This window comes from Xiphophorus couchianus, chromosome 14, assembly GCF_001444195.1.
Source record: "Xiphophorus couchianus chromosome 14, X_couchianus-1.0, whole genome shotgun sequence".
Taxonomy (NCBI): domain Eukaryota; kingdom Metazoa; phylum Chordata; class Actinopteri; order Cyprinodontiformes; family Poeciliidae; genus Xiphophorus; species Xiphophorus couchianus.
Genome location: NC_040241.1, coordinates 20,866,185 through 20,887,193, shown reverse-complemented (window position 1 = coordinate 20,887,193; position 21,009 = coordinate 20,866,185). Strand labels below are relative to the sequence as shown.

The window sequence follows — 21,009 nt, the reverse complement described above, 5'->3', positions numbered from 1 at the left end:
CTCCAAGTGACACATTATGACAGGTAAACATGTGATCTTAAAGTAAAATGTGCTGTGCACATTCTTGAAGCCTCAGGTAAGATATAAGAATCCTACCACAAATAAAAACACTTTTACTTTGCATTCACACCAGCCCTGTTTAGCCCGCTTTAATCAAACTAAATTTCTAAAACGTTTGGTTTGTTTGGGGGAGCCATGAATGCATAATCAAACTCTAAAAATCAAACTCTGGTCCGTCTACATACTGAGGTCTTAGTTCAATTAAGGTGAATTATGGTGGTTCGAATGTAAATGTGAACACCAAGCAGACCGAAGACCACTCCAAAAGCAGGAAGTGCACTGCAGCGCACAGCATTCTGGGTAAATACAACCAAAACAAACATGAGTCTTCAACTTGTGAGAGAAATGACTTGTTTTCTTTAACCAGAAACATAAAATAAATGCTACAACCTCTATAATCCATCTTTGTTTACATTTTGTGAAGAAGGGAGTTGCTTCTTCTGAGATGATTTTTTTGCAGTGCCACCACAAAACACCATAAAACTCTTGAGAAAGAAACTTTTGTTTATGTATGTATTTAAAAATACACAGTAAACAAAAAATACTATTCAGCTCAATCATGAACAAGTGATTTACTATTCTGACTGCTTAAACATCCAGATGTCACATCTGACGTCGCTGTAATCCTGAACGCTGTAAGGACGCCAGAACCAACAGTTTGGATTCAGGAACGACTCCCAGTGGAGTCGTTGCTCCTCCGTCCAACACAGCAGCTACTTGTGCTGTCATGTGGTTCTACTTTAAACTGGGAGAACTGAAGAGCCGCGTCTAAAAATGGTTCCCCAGCGTCTGATTCAGCCCACAGAAAAACTGACTCACCCACCATAATCAAAACTTGCCGGCAGCTGCTGATAATTTCTCACCCAGGAAGTCAGAAAACTCTGCTCCCTTTAGAGTTTCGGTTTGGTGGAGCCTGTGATTATGTATGCGATGATTAGTAGAGGAGTGTGCAGGAGAGAAGAACACTCCCTGGGTTTTGATCAGGTCCTGAAGCCGCTCTCAGCCTGAAGTCAAACTGAATGGCTCGGAATCGGGACGGATTGTGAATATCGGGTTCTGGGTAAGAGAGCGGGAAAACCCGGCAGAAACGAAAGAGCTGATCCCCTCCTGGAGCTACACAGGATGTTGTGTTTTCCTTATCAAGTGGGGTCGGAACATCAAGTCCAAATCGTGGAGAGTCAAGAGAGAGCAAATCAACTGCTTTATGTTCCCTACAGTCATATCAACACAGATTGGCTTTCCTCTACCGGCCCCGCTCAAACATCTGACAAATCTCAAATAAAACGTTTAAAAAAACAACTACACACAATAATCAATAAATCAATTATTTGCATGATAAATTAAGATGTGCTTGATTATTTCCATTTGAAAGATTTATCGTTTTTCTCTCTGTATACCTAAAGCTGGATGACAAAAATCTTCTGTCTGGTTCTTTGTTGAAAGACAATTTAGTTTCTAGAGTCTTTATATTTAATAGTATATTAATTTTGGATATTTAAAATGTCTTCCCGTTCTAGTGTTAAATGTTCATTAGAATTTATTAATCTGTGAGAATACGTTCTTGCATAAATATGCCCTTGTTACCATCATGGTCTCAAAACAACAATATTATCATTTATCGCAATAACTTCTGGGACAATTTATCGTTCAGCAAAATTTATTATCGTGACAGTCCTACTTGAACCGTGTCAATATATTTCTGAAAATCAATAAAAATACAATTGAACAGGTCAAGATAGGTTTGTGGTCCACACAAAACATGTTCAGGTCTGCCTATTTGAGCTCATTTCAGAAGGAGCCGTTTTAAAATCCCCAGGCAGGCAGAGCTTCGTGGGGTTGCTAGGTAACCGTCTGGGCTTTGCTGGGGTTGCTAGATCTGAATTTAAATACAAGCTGTAAATTGTGCTTATAAAACAAGATGGCTGACATCGCTCTGAACTACAGAAATCCAAGGAGTCCATTGGTGAAAACACAAATCTAGAGTTCCCAAAAGTTAAATCTTCATAAAGAAGAAAAAAGGCAAATTGATGAATCTGAATCAACTTGTGAGGTTTGTAATTTTACTCCACAAAATACAAGACAGATGCAATAAGGAGTATTTATTTAAATATTTTCTGATGTTAATTGGAGATAAAAAAATAAAGATGTTGTAAAACAAGCTGCATGAAATTTCCTGTGTCTCTAACACAATCTGTTGGTTTTTCCAAGCACAAAGTTGCAGACTGACTTTAACAACATTATGTGTGACAGACACAATTTTACAGAGGAAGAAAGAATGGATGAAACAAACAGGTCAGATGGTGCGACTGGTTCTGAATGTAACAACCGAACACTGAGGTGAGTGACGCAGACTTAAAACACTATCATGATCTTGTGGTAACTTTAAAAAGTGATTATAAAAATACATCCTTTGCAGTCATGTTTAGTTTAAAGGTGGCTACAGTAAAATTACATTAAAAAAAAAAATAACTATGCAAAACCATAAATAAACTGAGCATGAATTCTGATGCTGGTGCTGGACTTCAGCTCAAATTGAGGCATTAAGGTCAGTTAGACATCACACATCTGGCTAAACATATGATTTATATACAAAATGTGAATGTATGGCAATTAAAATAGAGTTTTCTACCAAATGTTGAGTCTGTAGTCTTTTGTAACTGCAGGGTTGCACACAATGATCCTGTAATGACTGAAAATATCTATATTCTTCAGATCTGTGGTGCAATTTAGATCTGTGGTGCAAGTCAGATGTTTCACCACAGCTTTTTACAGCAGCTTAGTTATTGTACAGCTGATGTGACAATCAGAGCGTCAGCAGATACAGATGTTTTTATTTTATTTAGGTCATTTTAACCTTTTCATACAAAATTAAACAGAATGCTGAAATAACCAAGACAATAAGAGAAAAGAAAATACATCAAAGCTGATATTTAAATTCTTGTCAATGGCAAGAACACAAAGTGTATACGCTAAGAAAGTGTAGGTGGCAACAAACAATCATAATCTGTTCTGGGAAATTCTGGGAAAACTTTGTCAACATGCAGTCAGGATCTCATGCTAGAATGAGGCAACACCCAAGCGATGACAAAAAAGAAACTAAAAACAGGAAATTCCACTAACCACTCCAATGACATCAATAAAATTACCCCAAAGAGCCAAATCACTGGGTTTCCTGCTAGCATTTCATCAATCAATAACACAATTTCATCATCACTCTGCATCAAATCAGCTGAATCGTCAAGGTTTCACCGCCTGCAGCTAACTGCTAACAGCCATGCTTCCTGTTAGCGTCCTGCACAACCTGCAGCTCTGCGGTAGTTTCACTTCCAGCAGACCGAAGCAGCACTTTTTTATTCAACCTGAGGGTTTGACTAGACAAACGTCAGAGAGAAAAGGAGCTGAAGCGTGAGGAAGGTATTTTGTTTTTGCTTTTTCACAGCGACAGGAAGCAGTGGCATGTAATTCGCCTTGATGTGCAGCCTGTGCAACATCTTCCAGGACTAGGTAATGCCTGAAAACCGTTCTATTCAGGAAGAAATTAACACATTTTCTTGTCAAAAAAGTCAACATTAACAAGTCATTTTAACTTTAACTTATGTAAATGTTTGACTTTAAGTTTCAGAGAGGAAAATTCAGTCACACAAGGGCAAAGGAGAAACGATGTGTGACTGGAGGCAGCAAATGTTACAGTCCAACAATAAAGCTATTGATAACAGACCATAAATGCATTAGAAGTAATGGAGTCAGATGGAAAACTTGTGCAATAATGTCACCCTTTATAAAATTACATCAAGCTAATTTCTCTGCATTACGTAATGTTTCTTGGAAAAAGGGAAGCAAAATACAGGGAACAGCGTCAATTATGGCAAATAAACATCAGCGCTCCCTGATGCCTCAGCAAGGCTCTGCCATCTGACGCATTATATAAATAATCTGTTTTTTAAACCAACGTGTTGCTTCTTAGTACCAAGTAGTGGTTCAAAACACCAGTACAAATATTAAAAGACGGGTTTGATTGATTCAATTCCAATAGGGCTGAAGCGATTAATCGTGATTAATCAATAGTTGAAATGATCATCAACTAATTCAGAAATCCAATAACCGCTAACTGGAGTATACAGACTCAAATAAAAGGCCAGTTGTTGAATCGACAACGCAGTCAAAACAGTAATTGAGTCAAAACCGTTAAAAAAATATATACATTTTGTATTTAAGCTGAAAAACTGACCTTGTCTGTTAATATTTTCTGCCAAGAACTTCTCAAGTATAGTTTTAGCTTCACCTGGTTCAAATTATGTAAAAAAAAAATCTCCTATCAATTAACTTTTTCTGTCCAATTATTAATCAATTAATCCAAATATGAATCAAACAAACCTTTTTAAATGGATGTTAGAAGAATTTGTTAACTGCAGATTCATCCTTTGCTACAAAGAATAAAGTGTAAACCAAAAGAGTCTAATTGTATTTTTGGAAGTAAAATGTTTTTTTATTATTATTTTAAAAAGGAATTTAACTATTTGGTTGCTTGTTTGCATCTTTGAAATATTTCTAATATTTTATAAAAGAGGTTTAAAGGAAAAAACTGCAGAATATGCAAATTTTTAAAAAATCTGATAAATCATCAGAATAACAGATTAATCAATAACTAAAAACCTTTAGTTATATTCCTAAATGCAAAACATTAATCTCCCATTAAATGAGGATAACTTTTAAAGATTATCCTTTTTATATGCGTCTTAGATTACACTCCATTTGTTCTGGTTGCAATATGGCAGCAACACATTTAAAAACTGCAAACCACAAAGAACAAGCAAGGAATTTAATCTGTTCCAGAGAAGACACTGATACTGCCAGACCTGAAACACCTCATTTGTAATCCACAGTTTGAAACCGTTCATGATGACATCACAATAAACCACATAAACAAGCAACTCGATCTTTAGGCTGTCTGATCGTCCCCTTCAGTATAAAGTACCTCACAGGAAACTTTTCTTGTCTTTTACTGCAACCAGTCAGAGAAATTGAGGATTTCTTGGAGCGAACGTAGCAAGAAACGCTGGGGATCAGTCTTTCACTGTCTTATTGTTACGATGGATTTTCGTAACTTGTTTAGGACTGAAACGATTAGTTGGATTCATTGCGATTAATCGATTATTCAAATTATAGTCAACTAATTTAGTAATCGATTAACCGTTAACTGTAGTATAAAGACGGTAAAAAGGGCCATTTGTTGACATGCTAAATGATCAATGCACTTTAAGCAGTGAAATGCTCATTTTCTTATGTCTTAAAAGAGGAACTGAATTATTTATTTGTATATTTTAATATATTTCTAATATTGCATAAGAAGGTTTAAGGGGTTAAATTAAAAATATGTAGAATGTATTTTTTTATCCAAATAATTGGATAATCTTTAGTCCTGTCTTGATAAATTTTGCTGGACGATAAATTGTCCCCCCAGTAGTTGTTGTGATAAACAATACTGTTGTTGTTTTGAGACTATTTTCAAGTCATATATTGGTAATGATAGCATAATAATGCAAAAACACATTCTCAAAGACCTATAAATTTTAAATTCTAATAAACTGTTAACACAGGAACTGAAAGACATTTTAAATATCCAAAATAAATTAATTATGAAGTCTCTGTAAACCAAACTATCATTCAAAAAAAGGGTTAGTTCAGACCAAAGCACCTGAAGACTTTTGTCAACCAGTTTTTGGTAGAAAGAGAGAAAAATGAAAAACAATAAAAGACATAAATGGAAATTGAGCTTGTTTTAATTCATCATGTGATTGAGGGTCAAAAATGATATATTCAATATAAGGCTGCAACTAATAATTATTTTAACAATCAATTAATCGATTATTCTGGCAATTAATTGGATTTTTAAAATGTCATTTTACAGATTTTTTATGTATCCTCTTAGGCCTTTTTTATACTATATTAAAAATACAGTAAAAGATGAAAATAACAAATAATTCAACTTCTTTTTTGAATAAAAAAAAACAAACATTTTATTGTCAAAAATTTAATAACAGCTTTCCTGGAGTGAATTTGAACTAGGTGAAGTTATACGGAGTTTTGAGTAAAACATATTTACAGAAAGTTTTTTTCATCTTAAGAGCAAAATGTATTTATATTTTCTTCAGCTGTCGTTTAATTATTGCTCTGAAGATGTTGTTCTTCAAGTAAACAGCCAGTCTCTATGCTCCAGTTAACAATTAATCGATTACTAAGTTACTAAATGTAATGTTTGTTACTGGTTTCTCAATAACAAGACTTTTTATTTTTGGGCTTTTTTAATGTAAAGAACTTTGAATTGCTTTGTAAAATGGACTTTGCAAATAAACTTGATTGATTGATTAAATTGGTATTCATTGATCCGATTAATTGTTTAAGCACTAAAATAATAAATCTAATTTCCTTAAATAAAAGAATATAGTTGAATATAGCTCATCAATAACACAACAAATTGATTTTGATTGCAGAAAAAATAAAGCATGAAGTATTTTTCTACTATTGTGTAAAAAAGTAAAACCCATGACCTTCATTATTAAGCTATATGTGTTCGTATAATTTAACATTTTGTAATCTTTTCCACTCTCCTGCTGCAGCCTGTTCATGCGTAACGAGCTCCAGATGCGGTCTATAAAAAGCGACTGCTATTATGATAAGAACAAGTTACATCCTGACAGCGACGTTTCTGAACGCCAACAATCGCTCAGATAAAATATTTATTGCAGACTCTCTGCTTATGTAGGTGTTGGCCTCAGTGTCCTTCAGATAACTTAAAACATCCTTATTGCATTTATAAGGAAATAAAGCGAAAACAACCACTTTACTGAACATCTGAGTGAAAACACAAAGAAAAATGACTAATATCACTTAATTACACACTGCAGCAGGCATGGCTGCTCTTCCTGGCAGGTAAACAAGTTGCTGTGCAGGCGTTGACGCTGCAGCAGCTGCCGGGTGTCAGGTGTGTGTTGACAACACTTCTGACCCACCCACCTGGAACAAACAGAGCAGGCGGCACGAGCAGGTCCCACAGGTAGACACACCTGAAAGCCGGCCAAACAGGAGGAGACACAGGAGGCTCGTAATAACTCCCATCCCCTTTTACTGGCAGAAACACCCACATGCACTGTTGTAAAAATAAAAATTAAAAGCATCTGAGCTTTGCTGAACTTTTACTGAACTTTACTTGAGTATTTTTTTCCTTTCTGACAACTTTTAACTTTTATTTCCTACATCTTGAGAGAATTATCTGTACTTTCTACTCATTATATTTTCAGATATGTTTCGTTAATAATAATAAAAAACAAAACAATGACGGCAAAAAGTCCATTTCTCGCACAACAAGTGTGTTATAGTAGCGGTAGATGCAACCATAGCAAAACAGAAGAAGAACACACCGGGGTATGAGAAAATCAACATGGATGGATACATTAACACAAGTAACAGAGGAACACATTCAGAGATACAACACATTTACCATATGCAGTCTTATTTAAATAAAGATCCTTCTTAAAAAAATAAACTGATTGTTCTTTGTTGGCTCAAAGAACATTTAGTGATGAATGCACTGTGTTTTGTGCAATCTAAATTATTCTGATTGAGATTTAGTTTGAAGAAAAACTTCTTTTTCTTTTTAAATCGTATAAGTATTTTTTTATAAATCTCTATACCAACACAGAGCACGTTGTGAGCAAAAGAAAAAAGAACTTTTAAAGTATTTTTAAAATATTTTAAGTCATTCTGTATTCTTGAAGGTGAAAATTACTTTTTACTTTTTGTACTTGAGTACAAATGAAAACATGTACTTTTTTTACTTTTACTAGAGTATTTTTTAATACAAACCTCTGTGCTTCTACTTAATTAGAGAACGTGAGCACTACTTTTGACACCACTTATTTATGATTTATGTCCTAGAAAACATTTTACGACCTACAGCTGTACACTGGGCAAAGACATTGAGAACAATAAAACCCAAGAAGGTCCAATAAAAACATAACAATAGAGGAGATAAACATGGACACAAACTGGAATTCCTCGCCTCAGACACACCCAGCGTCTTATCTTTAACCCAGATCATGCAGCAGATTCAGAGGATGAGCTATTAATATCCCAAGTGGTCATCATGGAAACCTCGCCAACAAATATCAAACTGTCATGAAGTCATTTTAACACGAGTACGGGTTGAAACTATAAACACAAGGATAATGGATAACTAAAGTTCAGATTACGGGTTCCAATAAGAAAATGATTGGTGTGACATAAAATATTCAGGCGGAGAGGCTGCAAAGTCCAAACAAGCAAGGTCCAACCAAGATTACCAAGCAAGAGTCACCGAGGAGCTTTAACAGTCATTCAGGATCAACATGATGATATTATAAAATAAAATCTGTTTTGGAACAGTTTCCAGTAAAGTTTTAAAAAGTTATGATTTCAAAACCTCTAAAGGTGCATTCACTTCATAGTCCAGTAGATTTGGTTCGATTCGGACCAAAATTGTAACATTTGCTACATTTTCAGATGTTGCGGTTCACTTTCACGCTGCACCGTTTCAAACGAACCACACTAATTGAAAAACCTGTTCCCCTCCTCGCCTGTGGGGGCGCTGCACCGCTAACTTCTACAGGAAACGACACAGAAACTTCTGAAGAAGACATTAGTGCAACTTCCCTGTTCACAAAATGTAAACAAAAATGGAACATTATCAAATTTTAGCAGTTGTATGATTACTTTTATGTCTTCTCCAACGCACCTCTTGCGCTTGTTTTGGTTGCATTTACCCAGAATGCCCTGCGCTGTAGACTGCTTCCAGCTTTTGGAGCGGTCTCTGGTTATACTGCATTCACACAGCACCAGAGTTCACTTCATACCTAGGTTTTTATTGGACCAGCGTTCACTCTTTTGGTCCACATCAGATTTCAATTACGCATTCACACCTTACACAAACAAATCAGACTTTCTACATAAACAAACTAGAGTTAAATTAAAGCAGACTAAACAAAACTGGTGTAAATGCACGCTAAAATGTTCCCTTGATTCCTACAGTTCAAAGCTTGTTTAAGGGGATGCCACAGAAAATCAGCTGTTTGGAAAAACTTCTTTCCAATGGTTGCTACACCAGCAGACAGTTATTAGTTAATTTACCAGGTAATAACAACTTGTGACTTTTTAAAGATTAGACTGAGAGAAAATATTCTACCAAATAATCATGAAAGAACTATTTTAGATCATTATATCAAAAGTTATGTCAGTTACACAGATAAAATTATATTGGTTTCTCACAATCTCTGTTCAAAAGTGAAGGACGTTTTGATGGTTGAATTTGACAAAGTTGAATTATTTTCTTGTTTTAGCTTCTTAAATGTCAAAAATTCATCCTGAGCAGCAACATCACTTAATGGCAAATGAGATCTTGGCATTATAATGTTAGTAGAGATTATTCTGGAGAAACTAGAACTCTACAAAGTCTAACTATTTAAACATAATTGTTTCTTTCCACTGTCCCCCTGTGCTTGAATACGAGACTCAACGCAAAGATTTAATACAATCTGTTTTCTTTGACAAATTGTTTAAAAATGATCATTTTAAGATGGAGTATCTAAACTGAACCATGATTGGATGCAGAACTGTTTATATTTAGATTTGAATATGAATCTGACTGTAATTTCTGGACTAAAACAAGGTAATTTGGTCTATATTGGACCTGTCCAGTACAGTAAAATGCTACAACTTTTGTTGTGAACTAGTGTAAATGGAATACACTAAATAAAAGTACAGACTTAAACCTTACGAGGGAGCTTAGAAACCAAAATATGAGCCATTTAAAGGCAACATTTGGTTTTATTTAAAGTAAACACGAAAAGTCACTGCAACACAAAATGCTGAGGCTCAGAGTTAAATTAGACATTTTTAAGAGAACAAACAAGTCAGTATAAACACCAAAACAGTCACTATGGAGAAACTCAGTCAGTCAATGTGAATGATGTCAACCATAGAGCCGAGGCAGAGTTTAAAGGACGTATGAATGGAAAGCTTTCTGGTCGTACTGGGTGTGGAGGCTGGAAGGTTTATTTGAATACAGGTTCTGTCTTCAGGTGGAAACGGCCTGTGGTTGCACAACCCTTTCTTCCTTGTTGCCAAACTGCTTCACTTTACTCGTTCAAACCCAGAAAACAAACTTAGTATACATACATAGTAAAAACGAGCCAAAAATGAAACGCTTCCGTCCACCTTTAGACTTACCTGCATACCAGGGACGTCCATAGTTACTTCGACCTCTTTTCCTCCTCCTGGCTCCTCTGTTTTCTTGCTTTCTTCCTTTCTTTCTCCTTTCAGCTCCTGATTTCTTATTCCTTCTCCTCGTCGGGTTTTTTTTTTAACTCCACAAAGTTCCCTCTGAAACGGGTGGACCGGTTTGACTTCGAAGCGGAGGAATATTTCCGACACACAGACAGCTTTGTTTGGCAGCAGAGTGAAGCGGACAAACTCCAAAACTCAAAGTGTGACACAGAGAGTCTGCAGCTAGGAGAGGAAAAAAAAATGCTGTTGAGCTAACAAACGAGGAGAAGGACGAGCCTTTCTGAGGGAGGAGCGACGGAAAGTTCAGTCTGAACAGGAGAGTCTGCTGCCTCCCTCTACTGGCTCCCATCTGGCCGAGAAAGCGTGTTTCTCATTTGTTTTGCACTGTGAAATATTTCAGATGGTCTAAAAAAAACCCATTAATAATACACAATTATTAATGTATATTAATAATATATGTATGCAAAATGACATACATTTTAATATCATACTTGATATCTATATTTGAGCTACAGTGTATCATACATTTTATATATAAAATGTAAAAAAAAAAAATAAAATCCTACCAAGTAATTTTGGTTTAAATGAAATGTGAAGGAATTATTGACTTAAAACAAACTCTTATTACTTGCTGAAAACTTGCTGAAAAATTTGTAGGTTTGTTTTGTCTTATTTTAAGTGTATTAAGATTTTTACACTGAAAACTAGACCAAAAAAACTTAGTAAGATTTTGTGCTTTTGCAGTGTAATTTCATTTAAAGCTGCAGTATGTGACTTTTAAAAAATATATTTTTGTACATATTTGTTGAAATATGACAGTATGGTAGATGACCTGTAAGAAAATGATCTCTGCTTTCTCCCAGTGCTTCCAGTGCTAACTAAAAAAAAAAACAATCAGAACTGGGGGGAGGGTCTTAGCGATGTCCCTTTTGCCTGTGTGTGTGGCTCCTCCCCTACTCTAAGAAGAACCTGTTGTGAATGCTAATGCTAGTTAGCATGGCATCCAATGACAGGGATAAACGGTTTTCTTGTAAAGGCGTGTTGTTTCTTTGCCATTAGCACATTTAGCAGAGTATTCATGAGATTGATTTACAGCGCAAAGACCCTCCTCCTGGCTCCTGATTGGTTGGTTTTTACTGGCACGGTGCATTTTTTCAGATGGCGATAGAAGCTAAAGGTAAAAGTGTAGTAGTTCTATCTTTTCAGATTAGACATTATACTCATTATATTATGTCTATGGTGGTATCAATCCGAGCTCTTTGGCTGTTAGATGTTACAGTTGATCATTTTGAATCTAAATGCTTTTTTAAACTTGTATTTTTGAAACAAAAGAATATGCTATTTTAAACATTTTACTTATAATTAGGAATTTACTTGACACATTCTTATGTGAAGCAAAGCGTATTTGTTGCGATGTTATTTTGGTACTTTTTAAAACTAAAATACAGGTAAATCCAGTTGATATTGTAGTTTCCTACGGCCCGCGAATGCACCGCCAGGTTTTCGTCCTGACGTAATCGACAAACGTCGAGAAGGGGGCGGAGCCCGACGGAAAGATGGCGTTTTTACGCTGTAGAAGAGATCCCTGTGGTGTTATTTGCCTGGTTTTAACTTATTTCAGCGTGCTTTACGCGGACTATGTGGTCATACAGTATGTTCTCATCCCTGCCTACGCTGACAGGTCAGTAACGGAAGTTTTAATCCCGTTTAAACCGTTTAAAACAGTCGACATGGCGTCTGTTTCTGTTCGCTGCCTCTCCATTCATTTAGCAAACAGGTCTGACAGCATCCCGAGTCTACTCCGAAAACGGTCGTTTTATAATGTATTCTTTTTTACTTTTAATCACAAATATCAGCGAGTGTGTGAATTCAAGGTGGATATTTGTAATAATTAAAATCAGATAAATCCTTTTAAAAGACAACAAACAAAAACATTAGCTGTTTGCTAACTGGGTTTACGTCAGTTGATGTCATCCTGCTTGTGCGTTTTTTATAGAGCAACAAAAACTCTTGAATATGAAAAAAAAAACTTGCTTTAAGACAGTTTGACTGAAGTTTAAACTTGTTTATGATGCAGTTCGTTGGCGACAGCTTTGAACATTTTAAAGTGTTGATTTAAAAAAAACTAAACAACAACATGAAGCTGTTTTCAGTTCTCTTTTTCTTTACATGTGATCATTGACCCATGTGACCCAGTCTGTGGAATCATCAGTCATGATAGAAACACTTTCTTTTATTTCCAATACACATAAAAAAGCTGGTTTTAAGGGAACAAAAACACTTAAAAGATTGAACTGCACATTGTTTATTCAATGCATCTGCTGTAGAATAAACTAAATGTTTGTTTTCTGAGACACTAAGTGAATTTTCTCCTGCTGCTTCTCTCTGACAGTGTTTGGGGAATGCTGCATGGATCCTTGTTCAACCTGATCCTGCTGCTGCTGCTGGCCTGCCACTCCAAAGCCGTCTTCTCAGATCCTGGTTGGTCAAAGTCACTAAACACTTCAGCTGCAGACTCTTTTCTTCACAGTTACTGTTGCAATGCTTGGTCTTAGTAATCATGCATACAAACTTTATTTAATGTTCTGTCAATTAAACTCACAAAGAGCTTAAATTCAACTGTCAGACTTACTTTATTTTTTAAACCAACAACTCATATCTGTCTGATGTGTGAAATATTTGCATTAAAGAGCTAATCAGGGTAATCCTTTAGATTTGTAGTTTCATTCCAGGTAAAGCAAATTATCAAGTAAAACGTTAATATAACTCAGAGCTGAGCGATACACAACTAAAACGTACCATAAAAAGTACTTATTTTAGACAACACTGCAAAAACACACAATTTTACCAAGTATTTTTGTTTCTAATGTAAATATCTTAGTACACTTAAAATAAAACAAAACTAACTCACAAGTAACTTTTAAGAAAAATATAGCAATCTGTCTCTGCGTTGCGTATCCGTGTCTCCAGGCATGGTGCCGCTCCCGGACACGGCCTTGGACTTCTCAGACCTGCGATCTCAGTCGTCTCGGATGAACGAGCGGGTCGGTTTCTCACCATCTCTGTTCAAAAGTGAAGTAGGTTCTGATGGCTGAGTTTGATCAAGTTGAATTATTTTCTTGTTTTAGCTTGTTAAATGTTGAAAATGTGCCGTTTTCTTAAATTCTAATTGGATCCTGATGTTTGGTAAAAAAAAACAAAAAAAAAACGGTCCATGCTGGTGAGTTGAGAGGCCCCGGTCGGTTCTGACTCGGTCGGTTTTGCAGAACCTCTGTGAGCCTCTGGTGGTTGTTGTTGTCAGGGCTGTGAGGGCTGGACGGTGTGCAGCCGCTGCGAGACATACAGACCTCCCAGAGCGCACCACTGCAGGGTCTGCCAGAGGTGCATCCGCCGCATGGACCACCACTGTCCCTGGTGAGACCGCACACGTCCATCCATCCATTTTTTTCTCTTGTCTTCTTCATCTTCCTCTTCCTCCATTTTTCAGGATCAATAATTGTGTCGGGGAGTTGAACCAGAAATATTTCATCCAGTTTCTCTTCTACACCGGTGAGTCGGTACAGAAATCTGTTCTCTCCATTTTTACTGTGATTAAAAAAACCCAAAAAAAACCAAGCAGTTCTTCCACCTTTAATCACTTTTACCAACAAACCAAACTGCCTGGTTTACTGGAATCAGACCTGAACTGGGTCCCAGCTCAGACCTGGCTGAGTCTTGTGTTTTCATTTGTGTGCATGCAGGCGTCGCCAGCCTGTACTCCATGGTTCTGGTGGTGTGGGCCTGGGTGTGGCGGATCCGGAACGAGAGGGAAGGCGACGCCGACAAGGAGGGAGACGAGTCGCCGAGCAAACATCTGATAGTGTGAGTTCAGTGGACAGCAGGGGGCGTACCTGTGGGTGTTGAAGCTTCCTGTTCACTGCGCGTTTCCTCTTGTCTCTGGGTCAGAGCTCATTACCTCATCCTGCTGGTGGAGTCGGTTCTGTTTGGGGTGTTTGTCATGGTCATCTTCTACGATCAGGTAGGAACGGCTCTGTTTCCTGCCTCTGAACTGATCCTGGACTCATTTACCTCCAAAAACACAAAATCTTACCAAGTGTAAATGTCATAGTACACTTGAAATAAGACAAAAGTAACGTAAAAGGTCATAGAGGCTTATTTCAAATAAATAGTTCCTTAATAATTGAAACTAGCCCCATTGGCAGATTATTTAACTTGAAACAAGACATTCTTCCCATGTTTCAGTATTGAAAATGCTTCAATGCTTCTTGAATTTTACTGTGGGAAAAGTTTACAAACCCTGATATGTTTATTTAAGATATAAAAAACATGTTTTTAAAATAAAACTCCTCAACTGGTTCAAATTCTGTAAAAAAAAAGAAAAAAAAGAAAAAGGTAAATAAAATAAATGTTGATGTTAGAAGCATTTATTTAGCTGCAGATTAATCCTTTAGCAAACACAAATGATTAAGTGTTTGCTGAAAAATTAGACAATGAAATTTTTTTGTTTCTTATTTAAAGAAGTTATTGAATTATTTGTTTATTTTCATCTCTTGAAGCTTTTGATTTATTTTATATAAAAGGCTTAAATGGAAACTGTTTTTATTTGATTAATGGTCAGAATAAGCAATAATTGGTCGTCTCCCCTCAGCTGATCTCCATCATCACTGATGAGACTCCCATCGAACAGATGAAGAACCGGCTGATGATCAGAGACCGGAGCTCCTCCTTTTCCTCCTTGCCGTCCTCCGCCTCTCCGCAGCAGCCGCCCCATCACCTGCCGCACGCCACCCGCAAGCCCAAGCTGGCTCTGCTGAGGGAGGTCTTCGGTAGAGGTGGGTGTCGATCCGTCTTCACTAAAACTCCCCATCCCGACTAGAGATGGGAAACCAGAACTGCTTCTCTCTGCCTGCTTAACGATCCCGCTTAACGTGTGACGTATTTTTACGCGCTCCGTATTTTGCTTTGGAAAATATCCAAGATGGCGGCCTGGCAGAAGCGCTCCAAAATATGTTTACATTAAAAAAAAAGGCAATTTAGGGCGAGTTGCAAAATGTTCAGAACTTTAATCACAATAAAAGGAGGAAATACCTGCAACATCCTCAAATACTTAACGAATGTATCGTGTTTGATACGTTGCTTAGCAACGGCTGTGACTCGGGCGCAGCGTCTCCTGCTTTGAATGTCCCAGGTGACGTTAAACTTCTCCTCATCCTGGTTATTGCATTTACCTGAGAGCCATACTGTATGAAAAATCTCCTTCTAATATTAACATTTACACTCATATTCCGTAAACTAAAACATATTTTCTGACGAGACTCATTTATTAACATGAAACATGTTTTATTTTAACATGAAACATGTTTCATGTTAAAATGTTAATTTGAAGGAGGGATTCTTATTGTTCAAGCAAGTTTTAATTTTCTCTGAATCAAAATGAACACGGTGCATATTTGAATTAAAGAGTTTATTTCCTAACTCAATGAGAATCAATAAACTAATCGATTTCCATCCCTAACAACATTCCCGACTCATCAGCTTCTTTGTCCAGGTTCGGTTTTCTGCTGGCTGCTGCCGCTCCACTCCAACCCGCCATCAGCTGGAGGAATCATCTACTCCGCCCTGCCCGACTACGACGTCTGACCTCCAACCTCCGGCCTCTGACCTGTGAGCGGAGGAGCTGATGTTTGTGTGCGAAGAAATGACTTTGCTGCCTAAAAATGATGTCTCATCTTTCAGCTGAGAGGTGAAAATGAAGAAGGGATGACTGAGCAGAGCCTGTTTGCATTCAGATGATGAATGAATGAATGAAGGAATGAATGAATGATGCACTGAGTCCTAATGATTTTACCCTCCAGGACCTAAAGAAGCGGTTTAGCTTCAGACTTATCAAACACTTTTTACTGAATTCCTGTGACGAGGAAACGACACTGAGCTTCTTGTGGCCCGAAGTTTTACGACCAGCAATTCCTCAAACCTTTATGTATCTATTTATAGCAGCATTTCTCTGGAAACTGGGAGAATCAATCCGTCTTTAATGACTTTTGTCCTGGTTTAAACGGTAACCATGCAGAACTCATGCAGTGTGTACATCAGGGATGGACCGAATGTGTCAAACTTCGACTAATATTTCAGTACATTACTTTTAAAAAATCACGAAATGCAAACATTAATAGAAAAATGATTAATTTCTCAACCAAAACTACTACTTGGTATTGAATATTAATCTTGTTGCACTGCTAAAAACACTTTCCAATAACAATAAATCTAATATAAATAATGGTGGTTCGTATTCCTGTCACAATAAGAAATTTGTCTGGACGATAATTGTCTCAAAAGTTATTACGAAAAACGATTTTATTGTTGTTTTGAGACAATTTTCAAGTAATATAATAGTAAAATAATAATACAAGAATATATTCTCAAAGATCAATAAACTTTAAATTCTGATGCACATTTAACACTGGAATACGAAGACATTTTTAAATAAACAAAACAAATAAAATTATTTCTGAAGTTTCTGTAAACAAAATTGTTCCTCAAAAAAAAGTAACTTGTTGAGATTAAAATCCCAGACTGAAACTTTTATCATCCAGTTTTTGGTAGAAAAACGATAAACCGTACAAATGGATGCAAAATTATTGAGTTTGTTTATATTTATCATGTGATTAAATAAGTTCTAATAATTTTTTATTATAAATCTTAATCCCAATCTGATGGAGTCCAACAGCAAACCTTTAAACACCCAAACAAGCCTAAATATTTCAGTTTCATGTTTCAGGAAATTAGTTAATGTCACTTTTAAAACAGCCACCAGACACTTTAACACTCAGCAGTTTGTGCTGAATTTTACTTCAGCATCAACGTAGAAGAAAAAAAGTTTTCTCAATTAATTTAATTCCTTTTTTGTTGTTGACATCATCAGCAAGCAGAAAAATTTTCATCACCATGATTGACTTATTTAGCCGTTTTATTGTTTTTATTTCTCAGCAGCGCCCCCTGCTGTTTATTACAAAGGTTTCTGGTCTTTATGAAGAAATTTTACAAGTTCAAAAACTCAGGAAACTTCTATAAATGTGGATAAAAATGATTTGCGTTTAAATACAAATGAAATTAGCAGGTTAAATTGGGAATCATTTCTTATTTCAGTCGTTTAATTTTGTGCAAGTAAATTGATTAATCTGTCAAGTCTAGATGATTTAATAATATTTTCATGATAAGTCAATAGTTATGCTGTATTTACAGATTCACATTAACGCTAAACACAAACAGGTGCAATTCAACATCCATGAAGAGCTTTTTTTTTATACTTTTATTTTTATTTTTTATGACTTTTGCTCAGTCAGAATACGCTCACTCTACGTTTTCTGTTACAGAACTGAAGAGACTATTAATTACATATTTATCATTTCTAACTGTGATTATAAATGTTTACTTTTATGTAAGGGATGAAGTTGCCTTTCCACACAAAATAAAGTTTAAATTTCTGCTTAATTGATGAGAAAAGAGTTTGTCCTTTAGGGGTTCTGCTCATTTCATCCCTTTTCTTTTACCTGATTCCCACAAAATGTTTCAGTGTTAATTTATCTGACTAAAACTAGTAACTAAAATATTTTGCCAACTTCTTTTTAAAGCTGCAAGTTGCTTTTAGGACAGCAACTTGCAGTTTTAGCTTCAATTTAGTTCAATTTGAACTGATCCACCCACATTACCAAGTTAATAACGAGTGTTTCTATAGATTTTATTAAGATTTCTAGACTTAAACCAAAGATTTCGGTGTAATGAATTACATAGTTTGTGTTTTAAATGTCATAAAGAAGCTAATCAGTGTCTTAGAGCTCAGATAGCATTTCTAGCTAGAGCTAACTGATGTAGCTAAAGAGCATTTAAATTTCCAGTATTTAAACTGTATTAGTGCAAATAACCAAAACAAATATGGAAACCTAACAAAAAATAGGATATTATGTTTAAACAGGTTTAAATAATACAAATAAATATTAAGGACAGCAGTAGATCAATTTCTGCAACTAGCCAAGCGGTGCTAGCCATCAGCTAGCTATTCAGTCATTTTTCATTTAGTAATAAAGCCCAGTGTCTGTTGTTGCTAGCCAACATTTGGGAAGTTTTAACCTGTTAAACTATAACAATGTTTGTAATCATGTTAGAAAAATGTGGCAGAACACACAAAGGATTCCTAAAAACTGAAATAGGTCATTTTGAAAATGAAAATGTTTCAAAACAAAGACACAAAGGCAACTTCATCCCGTTTGTGTTTTTATGTAAATGTGTTTATAGGTATTTTGAATTGTGTGTCCGGTGTGGGTTCAGACACACAGGTGCTTTATTGGCTTATGAATTATTCTCAGTGTCACAAAAAGCATCACAAAAAGAGCTGCTAATTGAAAAGATGGAATAATTTAAAAAAAATGTTTTCATTGAATTATGTTAATTTGATTACTTTAATTAGCCTCTTCCAATAACACGCCACTCGGTGTAAAAATGTGGTGAATATATTGGAAAGAAATTATGAGAAGCTTGCAAAGATTCACAATTTAACCAGGTTAATTTATTTTAAAGCATGGTTCATATTACTTATTAGTTCCAGTTTCATTCTGCCAGAGTAAAACCAAATATTTGGTTAAAATACAAATCAAAATTAATCAGATCACGAAACTGGACCTGAAACAATTCCTCAGTTTAAGTTATTCTGAACAAAAATGAAACAAAACTTAAAAAACATAAAGACAGTGAACATTAGTTAACTGAAAGTAGGTTTAAAAAAATACAAATTTGTATGTTTCCATTTATTTTCCAAAGCTAAAATGGATAAAATGTTTGATAAAACTGCAGATTTGATTTAATTGGTTGATAAAAATTACTGATTGTTTGCAAACATTTATTAAATCTCTTTAATACTGTGTTTTAAATAATTCCTTTAAAACGCATTGACATTTGTAAAATGGTTTCTCCATTGGGGAAAGAAAAAAAAACTCAGCTTAATTCATTGCATTATAATAATTAATTATTACTAATTAATTAATTATTACTAATTAATTAAGCTGAGTGCTCAAGTTTTAGGTTTTCTTTTTTAGCAATGATCCAGTTTTGCCTCTTTAAGGGCTTTTTATGTCCTGAGTGAAACTTTAGTGAGTTTAAATATTTGTTCAGGTTTCATTTGAGAAATGGGAAAACAAAACGATTCAGATGTAAAAAGTGTTCAAATTAAAAGTATTTTCTCATTTTCATTGAGCTCCTTCAGACTCAGCAGTTCTCTGGGTTCAGTTGAACAGAAGCTGCCGTTCTGCTGGTAGTTTGTATGATGTTAACATGATGGGTGATGATTTCTCATAACGTCTGTCCGCTGTGGTAAATCCTGGTCCGGTTCTGGTTCTGTGTGTGAAGGTTCATGTTTTATACTGACTCGTTATGAAGGGAATCGTCAATGAGTCTCTGAGATATTTATTATGATTTCTAACATTGTCGTTTTGTAAAAAGGTTTGAAAGGGAAACGAAACTTAAAGATTTATTATTTGAAGTTGAATTTATTTTAGTGAAGCACCTGAAAATATTTCAGACTCTTGTTTTTGTGTGTGTGTGTCTGTGTGTGTGTGTGTGTGTGTGCTATCAGGGTGCTGGTTTCCTTGGTTGTGATAAATGCAGTTGATCTGTTTTTCCATTTTATTTCATTTTATTAGGGTGCGCTTGTTTTGATTCATCTCAGCTCTCCATTACACTGCAAAAACTCAAAGTCTTACAAGTATATCGGGTTTAGTTTCTACTGCAGATATCTTAGTTTTGTCTTATTTCAAATGTACTGTAATTTCTTGATATTGATGGAAAAAGGTCCAGTACATTATTTCACTTATAATAAGGGAAAAATCTGCCTGTGGAACTATTACTTACTCTGAAGTTTTTATGAATTTGTTTACTTAAAACAAGCTCATATTTCTTGCTGAAAAGTTATTTGTAAGTTAGTTTTATCTTATTTCAAGTGTATTGAGATATTTTGACTAGAAACTAAACAAAAAGAGTTTGTTTTTGCAGTGTAGAGGGTAGTTTTAAGTCAATAATTCCTTAATATAGATTTTTTTTTTTTAAAGTCCAAGATAATTTCACTTATAACAAGACAATTTTCTCATGTTATAAGTGAAAAACTCTAATCAATATTAAGGAATTATTGACTTAAAACAAGTTTATATTTCTTGCTGAAAAGTTACTTATAAGCTTTGTCTTATTTTAAGAGTATTGAGACATTTGCACTAGGTGATATTTTGTTTTTGCAGTGTCTAACACTAATTAAGATAAAAATCCAACACAGGTGAACAAAACAAGCGCACTCCAACTAGCGTGAAGGAAGAAGCTAACAGTTAGCCGCCACCCAAACAGTCTTTTGGCTCATAAAACCTGTTTTTTTTATTTATTTAAACAAACCCAAAAGTGTCTAATCTAGAACTGTTGTCACACATTAAAACCCAGTAAAAACTGTTTTTATTTGGAAAACTCTGAGGGAAACATTTTACTGTGCAGTTTACAAGAAGTAGCTCTGAAGCTGACAGAATGTCTTTTTTTAATAGAGGTCAGCGTTTGTATGTTTCTCCTGCAACGGTTAGTTTTGAGTGAAAACCGAGTTTGATA

General features: G+C 35.4%; 2 protein-coding genes across 3 annotated transcripts in view; one reads left to right on the top strand and one right to left on the bottom strand.

The window, feature by feature from the left end:
• The window catches only part of LOC114157347 (serine/threonine-protein kinase 26-like), a 33,079-nt gene extending 22,459 nt beyond the window's left edge, over nucleotides 1-10,620 (bottom strand). The window contains exon 1 of the mRNA XM_028038242.1: nucleotides 10,321-10,620. Within this exon, the coding sequence (XP_027894043.1) occupies nucleotides 10,321-10,341 (21 nt within the window). The 5' untranslated portion in view covers nucleotides 10,342-10,620. The remainder of the gene's footprint in view (nucleotides 1-10,320) is intronic.
• Nucleotides 10,621-11,842: 1,222 nt separating this feature from the next.
• Nucleotides 11,843-16,521, top strand: LOC114158001 (palmitoyltransferase ZDHHC3). 2 transcript variants are annotated; one of them, XM_028039300.1, is made up of 9 exons: nucleotides 11,843-12,058; nucleotides 12,770-12,858; nucleotides 13,348-13,421; nucleotides 13,679-13,791; nucleotides 13,865-13,926; nucleotides 14,118-14,238; nucleotides 14,323-14,395; nucleotides 15,026-15,209; nucleotides 15,913-16,521. In XM_028039300.1, exons 1-9 carry the CDS (start codon nucleotides 11,934-11,936, stop codon nucleotides 16,056-16,058), a joined length of 987 nt encoding a protein of 328 aa, XP_027895101.1. In that variant the 5' UTR covers nucleotides 11,843-11,933; the 3' UTR covers nucleotides 16,059-16,521. The 2 variants fall into 2 exon arrangements, with proteins under 2 accessions (XP_027895101.1, XP_027895102.1); XM_028039301.1 differs by having other exon boundaries at nucleotides 11,852-12,058; nucleotides 15,926-16,521.
• The last annotated feature ends 4,488 nt before the right edge of the window (nucleotides 16,522-21,009 follow it).

What these genes read in the sequence shown, in the direction of transcription:
- LOC114158001 (XM_028039300.1), top strand. Translation starts at nt 11,934, where the DNA reads ATGGCGTTTTTACGCTGTAGAAGAGATCCCTGTGGTGTTATTTGCCTG. An exon ending in ATCCCTGCCTACGCTGACAG is followed by an intron (nt 12,059 to 12,769) that starts GTCAGTAACGGA and finishes TCTCTCTGACAG; the next exon opens with TGTTTGGGGAATGCTGCATG. An exon ending in TGGTCATCTTCTACGATCAG is followed by an intron (nt 14,396 to 15,025) that starts GTAGGAACGGCT and finishes GTCTCCCCTCAG; the next exon opens with CTGATCTCCATCATCACTGA.